The sequence below is a fragment of the Pseudopipra pipra genome, chromosome 12 (assembly GCF_036250125.1).
Source record: "Pseudopipra pipra isolate bDixPip1 chromosome 12, bDixPip1.hap1, whole genome shotgun sequence".
In the NCBI taxonomy this organism is placed as follows: Eukaryota; Metazoa; Chordata; class Aves; order Passeriformes; family Pipridae; genus Pseudopipra; species Pseudopipra pipra.
The window spans coordinates 4,878,139-4,892,881 of NC_087560.1; the positions used below are offsets into that span (position 1 = coordinate 4,878,139).

General features: G+C 51.0%; 1 protein-coding gene across 4 annotated transcripts in view; it reads left to right on the forward strand.

Moving 5' to 3' along the window:
• The window catches only part of HCN4 (hyperpolarization activated cyclic nucleotide gated potassium channel 4), a 152,865-nt gene that overhangs the window by 97,655 nt on the left and 40,467 nt on the right, over positions 1 to 14,743 (forward strand). For all 4 annotated transcript variants that reach the window (XM_064668570.1, XM_064668572.1, XM_064668568.1 and 1 more), the window contains 2 exons: positions 4,452 to 4,613; positions 12,226 to 12,444. In XM_064668570.1, the coding sequence (XP_064524640.1) occupies positions 4,452 to 4,613; positions 12,226 to 12,444 (381 nt within the window). The remainder of the gene's footprint in view (positions 1 to 4,451; positions 4,614 to 12,225; positions 12,445 to 14,743) is intronic.

Here is a 14,743-nt window from a genome sequence, read left to right on the forward strand (position 1 = left end):
TCACAGGAATTCTGGTGGGCTGTTGTTTGGATAGCCCCACCAAGCCATGTGCCAACACAAACCAACTTGCCTAATTAAACACTCAGCTTTGATTCCATCACAACCCTGCTTTCACTGCCAGAGCCAGGCCCCATTCTCCACGGGGTCCTTGATTTCTTCCAGCTCCAGAGCTGAGGTTCAGGGAATGCTGCAGTACAGAGCCCATCAGGGAGGACTGCACCGAGTCATTGGGGGCTGACAACATTTCAGATTCATTCTGATAGGATCCCGATAGCTTGTCCCCTATAAGTGGGATTTCCAAGATGGAGCTCTTACATAACTGGAGATGACTTTGTTGAGGGAAGTTTTGGTCCTCCCACTTTCCCAAGCTGTCCTTTCAGAAAGCATGCAATGTGTCCTTCAGCTGGAAGGACAGAACTGATTTTCTAGCAGGGATTCGGAAACCACAGCTTGTTTTGGACTGTCAAGAAACAGGGATATAAGCTCTGTCAAAGAATGCCCCTGAAAAGAGGGGATTTTAAGTGTGAATCCATGCTTTGCCCTTCTCCTCCTCTTCCTTCCCAGTCACAGGCATCAGAGAGGCAGAAAGCACAAGCAGTTCTGGGGTGAAGGAGGTGTGATACTCTGGGACCCTGCCTGAGTCGTGTTACAACAGGACAAAAATCCCTGAGTGTTAATGATGAAAACCAGAGAAGCTCCAGTTACCGCTCATGGACCAGCTGTTCTAGAATGTTCCTTCCCCACCTCTCCCTGGCAAGCTATAGAATTGCTGTAGGGCACTGCAACACTCTCCAGCACATTCCTGGAGTCAGTATTCCCTGGAACACAAGCACCTTGTGTTCCCTGGAACACAAGCATCCTGTTTGCAGTAGGATCTTCTCAGGGGAAGGCGTTTGTTCACACCCTTGCACAGTTATTCCTGTGTACTGCACAGCCAGTGTTGCCTGGTTTTCCCTTGCATGTGAATGCAAATGTATTCCAAGGAGGGGCCATGAGCTGGTACCTCCTGAGACCAACATTTGGGATTGGAGTTGTTTTACCTGCAGTTCAGACATTTACACTTGGAGTTCATAATCTGGGCTTACTTATGGGAATTCCTGAGCCATGGTGCATCTCCCCAGGTTAAACCATGCCACAGACCAGGTGTGTCACCCTGGGGGTGTATCCTTCCAGAGACTCCAGTGAGACAGCCCAACCATCATATAAGAAGCTCCATATCCATTCACCTGTCCCCTGAGCCATCCATTCCCTCAGGCTCTTTCTGTGCTTTTAATCTATTATAGGAAGAAAGGCACTTCCTCAGTCTGACAGGGCTTCACCCTGTCCCTGGCTGGAGTTCCCTGGGTTACAGGAGGGTTGGAGCTCTTTGAAAACACACAGAGGTGTGAGAGGAAAAGTCATTAGCACAGTAAAAACCCTGGTGACACAAAAGATCCATTCAGAGGTGCTTCTGCAAAGTGCTGTTCTGGCTTCATTAAAAGCACAGCCCCTGGCTCTCCCTCCCACAGCCTGGAATCACTTTGGGTTATCTAAATGAGAATGATCAGTTCTGCAAGGGGGAGAAAAAAGAGGAAACCAGGAGGAATTATTCTTTATGAATTATGTGCTCAGCTTTCATACTGACCTATTGAGTCAGCACTGAGAGCTGGATTTCCTAGAACAGCCTTTCATGCTGGATTTTGGATATGCTCTTCTTTTCAGCCCAGAAATACCACTAGAATGGCCTTTCTCACACTGACTGGCATTGTGGGCTCCAGCTGCATCTTGGATGCAGCAGAAATAATGGAGTTTAGCAGCAGTTATCCAAATCATTCATCCTTCTGGTTTCCAGCATCCTTCTGTGGCTCCCTCCCAGCCTGGATTGAGCATGTTAACCCCGCTCTGAGCACGTGACCTCGTGGCACCCTGATTAGGTGGGGAGGTGTTAATATCTGGTGTGGAAACAGGCATCCAAATTGAACAGCCAGCTCTGACAGCACAGTGATGAGCCAATTCCAACTGGCAAACCCTGATTCCTTTCCTTGATAACAGTGATAACAAAAGTTTTCTGCCTTTTTAGCTCTTGAACTGACTCACTGTGGGAGGAGAGGGGGCTGATCCGTGGTACAGGCAAATGTGGCAGGTACCCAGTGCCATGGGTGGTGGGAGGGGCAGGACTGTTGCTGCTGGAGCAGCCAGGAGTTGTATGGATTTAGCCATACAGTCACACAGCACACCCGTGGCCTGTCCCAGACACCTCCTGACAGGCATTTCCCTCAAAGTCACCTTCCCCTCTGGAGGTGATTCCCAGGGGAGTCACCTCAATCCACCTGTGCCCAGGCTCAGAGGAGCCCAGGCTCTGCTGTCTTACATACACCTGGGTCAGGGTCTGTGTCCCTTCTGGCCACTGCCTGTGAGGAAGTTGTGTCTGCAGGTTTATTTACATCCCAAGAACTGACAGTTAATCCTGCCACATCCCCAAGGAAATGGTGAGACTGGACAGGTGTCACTGTGTGCTCTGCAGGGCTCATTGGAGGTCAGCTGTACAACACACGGGCTCACACTGTGGGGAGGTGTGGTGGCAGGGCAGGGACAGGACGTGTGACCAGACAGGGCTGGAGCAGCCGAGGTGTGAGGGGCAGAGCTGTGGAGGGGACAGGGCAGGTGACACGTGGGCCAGAGTGGAGGGGCTGTGGGAGGGCTGTTGGGGAGTCCAGAGAGAGCACAAGGGGCTACTCAAGCTCTGTGGGAAGCTTCAAGCAGGATTAGGACAGAGCTAAATGAAATAATCCTGTGAGGGAGCACCATCCTCAGGTCAGGGAGGAAAGGCAGGGATAGAGCTGGGACATGCAGCCTCACCCGATTCACTGTAGTCTTCTTTGCTCCTCAATTCCTCTGCTTTTTGTTCCCTTCCATTAAATCCGACTAGGACATGGTGTCACCAGACTGCAGGCTGGGCTGCACAGCAGGCAGGCTATGTGTGCCTTCAGCCCAGGCAGGGCTCCTGAGCAGGCCTGGCCCTGGCTGCTGACAGCAGGGAGTCTCTGCTCTGTTCACACACCACTGGCCGAGTGTTTCCCCCTCCTCTGCCAGAGACTGCAGGTCTGTGTGTGTGAGGAGCAGGGATTCACATTCCTCCAGGTGAGGTTCCAGGGCAGGACACATTGGCAGGGCTGGGCCATGGCTGTTGGACCTCCCAGCACTGTCCAAACTGCCCTGGTGACACGGCAGCACGTGGGGAGGATGCCAGATGTGTTCAGTGTCTGTGTTTTCGGGGGATGCACTGAAAGCCAGCACACTGTGTGGTCCTTACATATCCAAACCACTGCCAGGCTGAATCGCAGCATTATTCAATATCCTAGTTGGAAGGGACCCACAAGGATCATCAGGTCCAGCTCCTGGCCCTGCACAGACACTCCAACAATCCCACCCTGTCCCTGAGAGCATTGTCCAAACGCTCCTTGAGCTCTGGCAGCCTTGAGGCTGTGCCCACTGCCCTGGGGAGCCTGTTCAGTGCCCAACCACTCTCTGGGGGAAAGACCTTTTCCCAGTATCAGGAAAGTCACCTCTCTCCATGAACTGTGTTAATGGCAGAAGAGGCTGAGCCACACAGGGCCAGCAATCCCTCTGCAGAGCCCACCTCAGGTAGGGAAAACTAAACCTGGATGGATACAGAGCTCAGGGTAGGAGCCACCACATGCCCTGTGTGTCTGTCATCACAAAACTGGGCATTAAAGAGCCAAGCAGCCCAAAGTCTCCACAACACTCCACTGTAGGGAAAACAGTGTCCCTCATGTGCCTTGGCTGCACATGCAGCGTGGGGATAGGGACCCTTGAGACCCAACTGCAGAGCTGTGTACAGGTTTCTGGGCTTCCTTGCTAAGAACTCCTGTACAGCTCTGCCATGCTTCCCTGTTCCTTGCCTACCCTTGCTGGGATACAGCAGAATACAAGAAATACAAGAAAATAGATGAATCAGATCCTCTTCTAGAAGTCTCTGCTGAGTTTGAAGCTGTTCTTTCTTGCATTTGATATGTGCAGAGACTGCAGCTGACATCCAGTACAAAGACAGCTGCCACCATGGGTCACTGTGTAACATATATTCAGCAAGAACAGAAATCAAAGAAGGGCACTGCAGTTAAAAGATGTAATGATAGAGTTTATTTCCGAGGAGTGGCTAATGTTCCAGAAATATTTGCAACCAGCTTATTTTATAAAATGAGTTATGGAGCTTTTAATGTTAAATTAGAAGGCAAAAACACAGGGCAAGAGAGGTGAATGATTATGATTTTGTATTTTGGTTTTTAATCTGTTTTTCAGCTGGTTCTGCTTGCATACTGTGCCTGACCTGAGCTGATGCAGCCTTTTCTGTCACTTTAGCAAGTTCTTGACCCTGATACTGCGTCTAATTATGTTGGGTTGGTTGTTTTTGGGGAGCTGCCATCTAATCTGCTCCCTGTCGGCCCCTGCAGATCTTCCACATGACCTACGATCTGGCCAGTGCCGTGGTGAGGATCGTGAACCTCATTGGGATGATGCTGCTGCTGTGCCACTGGGACGGCTGCCTCCAGTTCCTGGTGCCGATGCTGCAGGACTTCCCCGACGACTGCTGGGTGTCCCTGAACCGCATGGTGGTGAGTGCCAGCCCTGCCGGGCCCTCGGTCACCCTACCCAGCGCCCACATGCCATCCGCCAGCTTCCCAGTGCTCCCCAGTATCCAGCGCTGCGGGCACCGAGGCGCCTGGGAGGCAGATCCTGCGGGGAGAGGTCCCGGGGCTGCGGAGCAGGACCCGGCCTGGCAGAGCTGCTGCGGGTCCTGCTGTGGAAGGCAGGAGCCAGGCTCCCCCTCCTGGCTCCAAACAGCAAGGAGCAAGGGTGGAAACGGTTTTCTAATGGCTTCTGGGCATCCTGAGCCGAAGGAGGCGACAGAGGGGGTCCTGGAACCGTAGTTGGGTCTGATCCATCATTCACATCACCGGTCCCAAAAAACTGTGAAGCCCTCTGCTCCATATCCTCTTGAAGGGCCGGTGTGATCACCCTCCCTTCCCTCCATGGAGCTGCACAATGTCCCATTAGGGTGAGCTCAAACAGACCCTGCCGGGCCACAGTTGGGCCTCCCATCATAGGATCAGGAGCCAGACTTCCCAACGCCATCCCAGGCTGTGCTGCTCCTCTGCTGTTTGCTGTGAGGGAGTTTGATACCATATGGTAAATGCACGGGGAGTTCATGGTACCTTTCAACCATCTTGCTGAGAATTCAGGATCTTTTATTCAAAGGGACAATGTCCAGTTGATTAAACAGCAAAAACTGACAAAGCTTAAAAAATTGCCTCTCATTGCAGCTCTTAACCTCCAGATTCCCCCAGCCAATTTCTTCTTAAAAAAAAAAGGAAATAATCAGGCACTCGGGCAGAACAGAACAAATGTAAAATGTATAAGAGCTGTGCCAGCTCGCCATGCCTCCCACATGCAGAGCTGTGGGCACTTGCTGCCTGTGCCTGAGAGGAGTGAGCATCCATGAAAAAGTCGTCTGTTTGGGGTTTATTTATTCATTTCTTCCCTCTGCAATAATCGTTCACTTCCTGCTGCTGAAAGGTGCCAGACTGACAGTTCTGGAGTCTGGAACCCTCTATTTATCTCCAGCAGAAGAACAACCCATGCAGCAGCTGCCTGGTCTTCCCCCATGCTGCCTTTTTATTATTTATATGGCAGGAGCAATCAAAGATCAGGGCCCCCTCGTGCTGTTCAGGTTCAAGAGAACACTCAGCTCCTCACCCTGGGGAGCTCAGAGGTGCAGGCTGAACCCATCCCCATCCCATGAGGAGACTTGGCTGTGGTGCCCTTGCAGGACAGGTTCAGAACAGCACATCTGAACTATGTTTCCCTTATCCCAACATCCGGCTGCTGGTTGATGGCAACAACTTCTCTTTGCTCTTCCCATCCATCCCTCGGGGAAGAGGTAAAAGCTGGGGTTGCAGCTGCCCTTGGGGTAACTGTAGGCAAGGGCAAAGGTCTGGAAAAGTGGCAGAAGGCAGGACAGAGGAAGAAGAGATTTAGCCAAGGCACCTTTCTAACAGCAACACTGGGGAGAGTGGGAAAGATGCCTTCCAGAGGCAGGAAGGCTCAGCAGAATCTCCAGGAGGGGCAGGGTACCATGCTTCTATCTAGAGCAGAGCTTCACTCATGCTGCAGTCTTGTCTTCCCAGCCTTGAGAGCCTGTGAAGCTGGGAATTAAACTGGCCTTGTGTGACTTTTCTTCTTCTTTGCAGCTAAATCACCTTCTTTTTTTTTTTTTCTACTTAATGGAAGTGGAAAAAGAATTATTATCTCTGAAAATGGAGCCTCAGGAGACTGGGACTGAGAACTGGAGAGATGGTTATATGCCCCACCTATAGTTCAGGTGGCTTCCACTTCAGGAATATGCCAGCCCCAGAATAGCTTGAGATGGGAATATTTAACAAAGAGAGTAATTAGTTCTTCTGGAATCAGGTAGGGGTTTTTTCTCACAATAATGTTCTTTAATCTCCTGAGACAATTTCCAGATGTGTCTTTGGGACCAATGATGGATGTGGATGGCATTTACATATGGTCTGAAGTGAAGTAATAGCAGAGGCCACTGAGTCAGGAGCAACAAGAAACTGGAGGTCTGGGCTCTTCTCAGGCTTTGGTGCCAGGATGTTGATGGAAGTTTCCAGAATAGCTCTGTTTGAGTGCTGTGATGGACAGGGTTGGGAGGGGAGAAGCCTGGATGGCATCAGTCTGTGACAGTAGGTTGGATTCTGGGACATTCTGTACTGACCTGGTCATAGCTTTGAGGAGATAAATACACTTGGTGCACGACTGCCCTGATTACACACAGGAGCCACAAAGCTGGGATGGAACCACTGTAGAAAAAGAGGAATCTTCTGAAGCTGCTGCAGGCAAGGGGAGCTGGAAGTGAAGTGCCAAAAGCTTCAGAGGCTTTCTCCTTGAGTGTGCTGGTGCTGCTTTTCCACTGCTCTGGGGTTTCCCACCTAGTCATTGGCAGTCCACAAAACCAGCTCTGATTTCGATGCAGCAGAGAAAGGAGATTCATCACCTCCCATCTGCTTCCTAAAGATTTTATTCTCATCCAGGGGATTTGTGAAGGGTCTGGTGTTGCCAAAATCATATCAGGGGCTCGATAAATCCCTGAGTCCACTTCATCTTGGTGTTTTATACATGCACCATGTTCCATCTTCAGCAATTGTGAAGGAGCTGGTCTCTGGATGACTCCTGAAATGGCAGGGAAGGATGTTTTCAGTATTAATTGCTCAGCCCCAGTCCCAGGGGCTTCAGCATTAGCTTCCCTGCAGTGCACTTTATTAAAAACTGGAAGCACTGGTGAGTCAGCTGCTGCTGCTCCCCGAGACCCTGGCCTGGCAGCTCCATCCCAGGAACCCGAGCTCTGCTGAGACCTGAAGGCTGCTGGAAACACGTGGCTCATTCCCTGGGGTGTTGTGCTGAACTGATAAACCCTGCAGGGAAGGCAAATATCCCTGTGGCAAACTCAGCAACCTTGCACAGGAAACACTGATCCTCCTTCCTTCCCCCAAAGGGAGGGGAGCAGATTCACTTTGAGCTTATCCCCCCTCCCTGCTCACAGCACTTTCTTGGGGTGTTGCTGATAGAAAGCAGGAAGAGAGAGGGATGCAGCACGTGTTGTAGGAAGACAGAGCAGTCCTGCATGGCTGTGCTGTGTGATTCCTAACTCCCCCAAGCCTCTGGGCCAGCAGGTCCCTTCTGCCCTCCCTCAGCAGACACTTAAATCTGAGTAGTAGATTATCATGTTCTGTAAAATCTGTTAGGGAGCAACAAGAACAGGGCTGCTCCACGATGGGATGTGAGCCAGGAGCCAAGGGCAACAGGCACAGGCAGTGCCCTCACCAGCCAGGGCACAGTCCTGCCAGTCCAAAATCAGGTGGGCAGAGCAGAACTGGTGCTAACTGGGGATATTGACCGTTCCAGGGAAGGCAGGGTGACAGTCACAGCCAGTGTCTACCCAGGGAGTCCAGCTGGGAGCAGCATGAGGTGGGAGCAGAAGCAAGGCTGGAAACAAGGGCACAGCACGTGCTCAGTGCCCAGGACATGGGTACAGTGAGCTCAGGCAAAGTGTGGGTGCCAGGCCTGGAGCAGAGTGTGCTTGGGGGGGGTCCCAGGCAGGGCTGACTGGGGCAACTGGGACTGTTGCCCTCAGAGTCCTGGGAAACTCCCTACTGTCAGGTGGAGGCCACACGGAGCTCTCCTTGGAAACAAGCCCAGAACAGGCGGTTCTGTCCTAGGTGGTTTGATCTATCACCTCCATTTCTTCCCCCCAGGGGTGTTTTCCGGCCCAGCAGTTCCAGCGCTGTCCAGGGGAGGGCAGGGGTGGTCAGAGCCCTTATTTCACAACTGGGTCTGAGGGCAGTGCAGTAGCAAACCCCGAGTAACAGCTCAGTGGCCAGATAAGATCACTGCTGAGACACGCGGGAGCTCACAAGGCTGAAATATGGCCTGTCACCACTACAGCTCCTTAGTTCTCTGAAAAGTTAATGGTGTAAATCAGGCATCCCATTGTGCCCGTAGACTGTGCCCCAGCCCAAGAAGTTCCAGTGCTTCTCTGTGTCTCTTCTTCTCTCACTAATCTTCTCCAGTGAGGATTCAGCCAGACACACTCAGTGCACATCAGAACCAGAACACCCTGTAAGACACCATACTTTTCCTCGAGCTGTTTCTACACTACAGACACTACAGAACCCAGCACTGCCTTTGAAGAGTTCCAGGAATGTTGTCTCCAAGTATTTAAAGGTGGATCTGAGCAGAGGCATTGCAGTCCAGGCTCTAATCCCAGAGAAACCCTTCTAGCACTGCCAATGTTGATGTTAAAAGCAAACTAGTCTGAGAAAATTCTTCCAAGTAATTTTAACTCCCTTTTGCAAACGCTCTCCGTGCCTGGCATATGTCTGGGATAACATCCCTCTTGACTGTTCAAGCACAGATCCGTAGCTCCATTTTTGCTTGCTTTGGGATTTGGTTAACAAGGAGTCATTTTTTTCCCTGCAGTTTAAAGCCTCATTTACCTCCCCTCATGGGCCATTTTAGCCACTCCAGTATATTTGAAGTGGTACAGCCCTCCCACCATGGGGACTGGTGGAGTGGGATATTATATAGGGGTGTGGGTCTTATGGAAACAGGCTGTGCCAGGAGGAGGCACCTGGTGCTGGTAAACCTGTGTCTACAGTATGTTTGGAACCACCACTACTAGCCTGGCCTAAACTACTGCATTCTTCACCTCCCTGCTCCTCCTATGGAGAACAAAAGGCCTTAAATCTAAAGTTATACTAAACCTATAGGCAAGGAATTGTCACAAAGGCAGTGCCATGAGTGAGAATCCAGTGCTTTTTACAGATTGTATCCTAAAGGTCATTGCTCTGAAAGGTTTCCCCTTCACAGAAGTGCCTCTCTTTGAGCAGTCCTTGGTCTCCTCTCCCAGCAGACCACACTGCTCAGGATTTGTTTGAAACACTCCATGTTTTCCTGCAGCTCTGGCCCCTCAGCCTGTCTTTACTCATCCGTCTCCTCAGTCTGTCCTCCCATGAGTGCTGCTCATGGGAATTGAGGTTGGGACTTGTGACTTCCCAGGGAGCCAGAAGTGTTTCTGCAGGCTACAAGGGCTCAGTATGTTGGATGTTAGAGTTTGGGATGACTAATTCCTACAAAACACTGGCAAGCTTCCTTGTAAACAGCACTCCTGAACAGCAAGTTGCTGGAAGAATGGCTTTTAAAACTCGAGCCTGCCTGGTGCCCAGATGTTCACAGCCATTAGGGACCCTGGCGGCCAGTTTTCTAATACATCACATTCTAGCTCAGCTATTCTTATTCTGTCTGCCCAAATTCCCTTCGGAATTTCACCTCGGCATTTCTTTCCTCCCTGCTCTCAATTCTGTTGTGGAGGTGTGCTGCCCTGTTAAACTACTGCCACACTGAACTCAGAAAGCAGCAGCATTTCTGCAACATCCAGTGAGAAATGGGAAAGGAATTCATTTAACAAGGAAGGAATGGGACAGGACACCTGCCCTGCCCTCTCTGCCCCAGTAAAGCTGGACACGCGCTTCCCACTTTTACAGCCGATGCACCATTTTAAGCAAAAGTCGTCTCAGGATTCCAACTTCTCTGCTGAAGCAGGGACAGTGGATGGGCTAAAGCCATGGATTTACAGCCATTCTGTAAGTGCAGGGGCTTTAGCTGCCAGTACTCCAAGGCTGAGGGAAAGGGCCTGTGTCTCATGGAAATGTTAGCACTGAGGCTGCAGGAATGCCTGTGTGAGCTGCTCAGTGCCTTCATGGATCAGAAGTGGGTCTCCAAAATGACAGAAAACATGGAGGGTGAAAAAAATGCCTCCCCCCCTCCCAACTTCTTTGGCTAGGACTCTTGGAGCCACAGCCTAGGCATGAAGGAGCAAGAGGATTCACTCCTTTGGCCCTTACACCTGAGGCAGCACCATGGCCAGACCCTTCCTGCTGCCCTGGACAGAGCTGCCCTGTTCCTGGCTCCCCTTTGGCTGCAGCTCCTCACACACACCAGCAGCTGCACAGCCAGGAGCAGTCACCAATGGCCACATTGTCTCTTGCCCCCTCTCTCTTGGCTCGAGGGTAGTTTTTCCAGGGGAGCAGGTTCCTGCTTTGTTAGGAGGTGAGCCCAGACAGGCTGGCGCCAGCAGGGAGCAGGTTGCAATCTCTGCTGGGCTGTGAATGTGCTGCTTCTCCTGTGTCTGCTCCGCTGGCACTGGTGTGGCTTTGCCCTTCTTGTTGCAGAGTGAATCAGGCCTCTTGCATAATGTAACTGAATCTGGCCCGGTAACACTAACCCTGTCTTTGTCCACGTGCTTATCTCCTAACCAGGCATCAGCTCCCTCCAGAGGTCCCACCTCTATGCCACAGCTCCCATCAGCAGGGCTGTGCTTTGGCACTGTTTGCTACCTGTAAGATGACTGAAAAATTTCCATCTGCATCAGTGGCTCTCAGAGCTGTTTGCAGAGGTCATCCCCACCCACCTCATTGTGCTTGCACACCTCCAAGAGGTGCCCAGTAAATCCAGGGGATCCCAGCTCTGCTGGGCACTGGTGCTGAGGCTGATGAGTGCAGGTCACACAAGTGTTCCTTGGCTGTTCGACCAGCCACCGCCAGGCTTTCTGTGCAGTGACCTTCCCAGTTGCTGTGTACATGTGTCTGCACAGCTGCATCCATAACGTTCACACCTTCCTAGGAGCAGAGAGAGAAGGCTGAGGAGTGCTCAGGTCGCATGCTGCGATGAGTGTCACGTAGCACAGGCATTTTTCACATGCCTTGGAAGAGCAATGTGCGATGACAGTGCATTTACTTTACAAGGTTTTATGGCAAGGACTTGCTAGCAGATAGTACCCACAGGACAGCAAATGTACCTTGAGCTGTTCCATGAACTCAAGTTAATCAGAATAATCATGAATCTTATGCTGGTTTTTCTCCCTGTGCCATGATGTAATTGCTGAGGTGCTGCTTGTGTGAGTTGCAGTGGCAGAGCACAGGGTGTCCTGGAGGAGCCTCTGCCTTCCACTGGCCTCTCCTGGCAGGTTATTGCTGCTCTCAAATGAGACCATTTGTAGTTGTCTCAGCTCCCTGAAAAAAAGCCCCGTTTTACACTGAGAAGAACTTGCTGTCCGCACATTATCAACTTCATTTTCTGCCCTTCCCACCTCCTCAGGTAATGACCACAGATCCTGACCATTTCCTAAATTGCTGGGGAGTGATTTTCCCCACTCTAAGATCTTGCTGCCAGTAACCTTGCTCAGGCAAGGTTTTACCAGTCTTTTACCAGTTCTGCTTTAAAGTCCATTTCCCACTGGAGTAATCACTCCCTTCAGTTCCTTCTCCCACATGTGGGCCATTGTGAAAATATCCCAGTGCATCATCTCAGTTTATCCCAGGTTAGCAGCATGTCAGACAGTCTGGCTTCCTTGCTGGAAAGAGTACATGGAATCGGGAAGAACTGTGGCCAAAGTAGGTAATGTCAGATGACTAAATCCGTGCTTATTTTTCCAAGTGGAGCGTGCCCAGCTGCTCCAAGCCACCGCAGAATTAAACTGCCTGTTTAACATATGGAGGTGCTTTAAACATGGATTTTGGGGTGCAACGTTGGGTGTACTTTTCCGAGCCGTGTCCGTGTGTGGCACTCCGTGTCCCGTGCTGAAGCTGTGCCTGTGTGTCTCCACAGAACGACTCCTGGGGGAAGCAGTACTCCTACGCCCTCTTCAAGGCCATGAGCCACATGCTGTGCATCGGCTACGGGCAGCAGGCGCCCGTGGGCATGTCGGACGTGTGGCTCACCATGCTCAGCATGATCGTGGGGGCCACCTGCTACGCCATGTTCATCGGCCACGCCACCGCCCTCATCCAGTCCCTGGACTCCTCCCGCCGCCAGTACCAGGAGAAGGTAAGGACTGGGCTTGGCAGCCCTCCTGCGGCCCCACGGGGCTTTCTGTGCTCTCAGTGACCCCGAGGTGCGGTTCCCTGGTAATTCATCCCCATCCATTACTCCAGCAGACCCTCTGGAAGAAACAGATGCAAGATCAGATGAATAATAGTAATGCTAGTAGGTGATTTTTGTTGTCTCTGCTTGTCTTTTTAGATAGACGTTATCAATGTCACTGCTATCTGAAATCCTAAGTCGCTTTTTCCTTTCTGAGATCTTGTTTCAAACCCCAAGTGAATGTTCCAGAATGTGCAGCTTTTGTTTAGCAAGTACTCTGTTAAAAGTATCCAGATTATTCACTTCAGTGCTCAAGAGTGAAGGTACAGAACAAACCCCAAAGCCCAGATCAAAGCTGGGAGCTTGGAGCAGGTTCCCCGGGTAGCTGTGGAATTAATTGCACCGTTGTTGAACAGCACAATGGAGGGCACAGCCTGAAATGTCACAGCTGATCAGGCTCCCACTGCCACAGCAGCCATGGATGGTGCTGGGTTTAAGGTGATGCTGTAAATCTGTGAGATGGTCAGGGCATCCAAAAAAAAAGCACCTTCCCTCAGTTAGTGGGGCTGGGGAAGCCGTAGGTGAGGAGCTGTTAGGGTCAGGGTCCTATGGATACATTCAATCTGGAGACTAAGAGGAACTGGTCCTATTCTGTCTGACCTTGCCAGGTGCAGGCAGAGTAGGTGAAAGGGGAGCTGTGATTCAAGTGAGGAAATTATGGTAAGCATGCACAGTCCAGGTGAATTTTATGTTGAGGGAGGAGGTGGGATGGCCTAGGAACAGGTTTCAGACATAGAGATTACAGTGCTGGGCCATGGAAAGAGAGCAGGGCAGAGAGGGAGAGCAAAGATGGTCAGAGGCTGACTCATGCTTTGAGGATAGGAAGATCCCAAACCACAGCTGGAGCCAAAAGAGAGAGAAAACCCAGGAGAAGAGCATAGAGGACCGGGATGCATCCAGAGCACTAGGCTTTGTGTAGAGTTTTAGCTCTGTGTTACAGCTCAGACTAATTCTAATGGACAGCAAGGCATGCCAAAGAGAAGGACACTGCAGCACCAGGAACGCAAGCTGATCAAATCTCTGGATGCAGAGTATTTATTCAAATGTGTTTGAAGTAGCATAGAAGTCAAGGACTGATTTGCAAATCCAACCACCTGGCCAGCCTAGAGCAGCCAAGGTTACACCTGCAGCACTGGGCACTACGGGCTTTGTCTCAAGCCAGGCCTGAAGACAAGGGCAGACATTGACCCTGGAAGTTGGATTCCAATCAGTGCTCAGGGAAACCAGTCACCAGGAAGCCAGCAGGGACTGCAGTGGGGGTGGCAGGAGCAGTGTGAAATGTTAGAGCCTTATTAGAATGTGGAGACGTGAATGACAGTGTTAATGGATACAGGGGAAGAGCTTTGTGACAAAAGCAGCAGATAGAAGATTTCACAAAGGGTGTATTTCATGTGTAGTGGTTTTAGCAGGTTCATTTCCCAAGTTTTTCTCCGGGGATCGAAGCCTCAGGGATTGAATACGTTAATTTTCCTCTCGCAAATGGGACAAATGATGGCCTAAAAACAAATATGTATTTACTTTCTGAATTCCTTAGCACTTGAATAGCCATGATTAAAATGAGGCTGCTCCGTGATTTGCAGCCCTGAAACTCAATTTAGTTCAGTCCTCATGGGACAAAGTGTCTGGTGAAGCATATTATAGAGAGAATCTCAACAAGTTTGGAGGTCGACTGGTAGAAGCAGCAATTGAGAGACCTCTGCTGAGGGCACCTGTGGGCTCTGCCTCTCTCCTCAGCACAGCTCAGCCTACAGGGACTTTGGGAGCTGTTCTGGGAATAGCCAGAAAAAGGGGAGGCAGTGGGGAGGGAGGGGAACAGCAGGAACATCAAACAGGAGAGGAGGTTGTAGCTGGTAACTGTCCTGAGAGGCTTTGCTTGGTGTAACCCTCAGGACAAGTTCAGGAGCGGGTTTTTGGTGAGGTTTCAGGTTGTCTAGACCTCTGCCAAACCAACTTGTTTTTCCCTTGTACAAACAGGGCTTTTGAGAAGAGGAATAAAAGCCAAGCCATGCTGTCTGTTGGCTTCAGGAGCAGGGCTTGCCTCCCTCTGCCTTGGATTCACTGAACATTTGGACATTCAATCCCTGTCCTGTCTAAATCCGGTCCTGTAGCATCTCATTTCATGCTGTGCTGGTTTCTGCAAGGCAGGGAAGCTGCATGGGATGGATGGGGTGGTAGGAACCATGGAGAATTTGGAGAGGGATAT